The sequence below is a fragment of the Gavialis gangeticus genome, unplaced genomic scaffold (assembly GCF_001723915.1).
Source record: "Gavialis gangeticus isolate Ggan-Ray unplaced genomic scaffold, GavGan_comp1, whole genome shotgun sequence".
Classification (NCBI taxonomy): Eukaryota; Metazoa; Chordata; order Crocodylia; family Gavialidae; genus Gavialis; species Gavialis gangeticus.
In genome coordinates this window covers 63,043,516-63,046,704 of record NW_017729031.1, presented here as the reverse complement: position 1 = coordinate 63,046,704, position 3,189 = coordinate 63,043,516, and the positions used below count along the sequence as shown (strand labels likewise).

Sequence of the window (3,189 nt, the reverse complement as noted above, 5' to 3'; positions counted from 1 at the left end):
TTGTTCTGATGTCTAATTTTAAGTAGTAGACTACTATTCATTTTTATTTAATTATGGTGTCACTTACTGGGAAATAAGTAAGAGTTTGTGGCTGGGAAATTACAATTTGCTTACCAGGGTTGCAGTCTGTCAAAAGAGAACAAATAGACAGCAAAACCTTTGAAATAGTCAAAGCAGGGCTCCAGTTGTCTTTCAGAATATCCAGACAGATGACTCCCTGACTGTTGATGTTGCAGTGATAGATTCTGGTACGGAAAGTAACCTACAGTTACAGTAGAATAGATAGGGGAAAAGTTATTAAATGGATATCCTGCCCCCCCCCCTTAGCCTTTGAGTTGTAGCAACTGTCTGAAATGGTGCAGACTGAGCAAGACAGAATTTCCATAGGGACCCCTCTCAGTTTTTACACAGTCTGTAAGATGGGCTCAATAAACCCTCCCCACATTTCATTACCTTTATTGTTGTTACTCTGCACAAGAACTGGCTCCCTTTACTGCACATATGGTACTGGTACATAAATATGTATCCAATATAAATAATATATTATATTTTAGGACTCTGTGATCATAAGCACAACTATAATTACAATTTTGCAATGCATGTGAACAAGTGGACTGAAATGAGCTCATATGTGAAATCTTAGATTTATCTTTTCTGTAGTTTTAGTACCTAATTCTGCAGTCTTAATACAGTATTACTTTAATTTTTTTTAATGGAATGTAGAGCTACTCTTCTTCAAAACACTTTACAAACTAAATTCTCTTAAACCCTGGGTGAGGTAGGACTTACTGTGTATATATAAAACATTTCTACTGTGCTAAGTGTCATCACCCTCCTGTTTTAATTGATCCCAAACTAATACTTGTCTAGACTGAAAGCAGTTTTCTGTGCACAAACAAAAGAAGTGAGAAATATTTAAATGCATAATTGATTGCAAAGAGGTGAGCAAAACTTCTATTTTTGGAATGGAAAAAAAGACATTGAAATGGTAATAGCAGCAGCCGCCAGAACATCCTCAAGTTGTTGGAAATGCAGTGTGGCAGAACGTATTTATCCCTTCTAAATGTTTGCAGTATCCCTCTTGGAGACATTGACAAGATTAGTAAACTCCAATTTTGGCTTTAAAAAAAAAAAGAGGCCTTTGAATTCCCAATCCTCAACATCTCTTACTGAATTGCAATTTTTGAATTTATATTGGCATGAATGTCCTTTAGTGTTTTGTGAGCATTTTTAGCTTTGGTTTTATTTTAAAGAATATATTGCTTCCATTTCATAAACATGTTACCAAACACAGGTGCTGATAATCAGTTGCTGATACACATTTACAAATATATGTCAGCACTGGATTTTTAGATAACTGGAGGTTACAATATAATATTTTTACTTGTTGAATACTTGAATTTCCTTTGTTGATGATTACTAAGATGTACATATAAAGGAAAACTGTGTTTTATTGGAACTAGATTTTTACCTCCTGAGCAGTTACTTTAGAACTGTCATCCAATTTACAAGTAGGAAAGCAGAAAGAAAGCATGAGTTATTGCAGTCCTTGAATGAAATCCAAGACTTTGAATCTCTCTATTTTCAGCACAGCTTAAGGAGATCTGATTTTCAGAGACTGATGAATGCCTACTCTGAAAATCAAGGCCTTTCCAAAAAAAATTTGGAAGTATCCAAAAATCACTAGTCACTTCTGATAACTGTACTCACTGTGAAAAGCTTACCCTTACCTTTGGTGGCTTGAATGGATAATCCGATGAAAATGTGATATCCAGGAAAAAAACACCTCCTTCATATACAGAGCCTGGGGGTCCAAGTATGGTAGATCTCCATTCATAAATGTTATCTCCTTTAGGACCAGCACTATGTAAAAAGACAGAAACTTAACTGTACTTTTATGAAGAATGTTTACAAACATTACCCTTTTAAACCCATTTTTAATAGTAACAGTTTACATGTCTTTCGTGTAGGTCTAAATACCAACTCAGTGCCACTATTGGCTAAAGTTGGCCTTGTGCTTGGGTACCATGCTTACTCGGGGCCTTCAGCTTTTGATTGCATTGGCAAAAGAATAAACTGAGCATGGAAAGACCACCACTGTTTTAAAGCACAATTCCCATTTTTATGTTTTGTATGTGCCTCCAGTGAGCTTCTGTACGGTGCAGTCCCTTCTGCCTAAGACATGCTAATAAAAACATATATATCTTACACACTCTGACTTTCTCAGGGGTATGAAAATGTGATAAGTGTGTGCAGAGATGTTTACAGGCAGTAGCCTGATATTACGTGGAGTAAAATTTAGTATTTTCTATACAAAAATGAATGGAGAGATATGTACATATATTTTTGGTGGAAACTGAATTTGATTCTTTTTAATACCGTCATTCCAAATAAACTACAAACAACTGTCATTTATCTCATATAATTAACAGACCTTCTAAAGTCATTTTTGATCAACTATATATTATGTAATATTAGGCACACGTTCCTCAGTAATGAAAGGACATATTATACAAATTTTCTGGCATTTGAAATGATGGTAATATTACAAGACTGGTTATACAAGAATGGACTAACACCTTCTCAGCCATCAGAATTAATGCTGTAGGAATGTGAGCAAAGGTCTATATGCTTTTGCAAATATCTAAAACAAATCCATGTCAAGCAGGCCTACAAAGAAAAAGTAAGCTTTTTTTCATAAAAAAAAAGAACAAGTAATCTTCTAGAAAAATGTTATTTATGGTAATGCTTTGACTACATTTTCAGAATCCTCTGCCAGCTAGATCCAACTTGATTGCACTGGAAAGAAACACTGGTTGAGATGGTGGCAGCACAAGAACCTGCATCTGTCCAGACCAGAAAACCAATGTCTTTTCTTCCTTAATACTGACTGTCATACATTCACACCTCCTGTGTCTTAAATAATGGCCTTTTTAGCATTCATGCTAACTGTAATAATGAATTTTCTTTCAATCAATACTCATAATACTTGTTAGTCTGTGATCATTTTATGTACCAAAAATTTAATCAGTAACAAGCCTTTTTATTACATGACAAGAACAACCCAGGAATTCTGAATAACATCTGTTTTAATTAAAAAAAAATGAAATGGAACTGGAGCTATTTTACAAAAAAAAACCAACCAAAAAACGAACCCCCCCCCCCCCCCCCCAAAAAAAAAAAAACAAA

General features: G+C 34.7%; 1 protein-coding gene across 3 annotated transcripts in view; it reads right to left on the bottom strand.

The window, feature by feature from the left end:
* UBE2E3 (ubiquitin conjugating enzyme E2 E3) overlaps positions 1-3,189 on the bottom strand; it is a 91,632-nt gene that overhangs the window by 10,664 nt on the left and 77,779 nt on the right. For all 3 annotated transcript variants that reach the window (XM_019523039.1, XM_019523041.1, XM_019523040.1), the window contains 2 exons: positions 1,731-1,863; positions 115-262 (listed from right to left, as the gene is read on the bottom strand). In XM_019523039.1, coding sequence (XP_019378584.1) covers positions 115-262; positions 1,731-1,863 — 281 coding nt within the window. The remainder of the gene's footprint in view (positions 1-114; positions 263-1,730; positions 1,864-3,189) is intronic.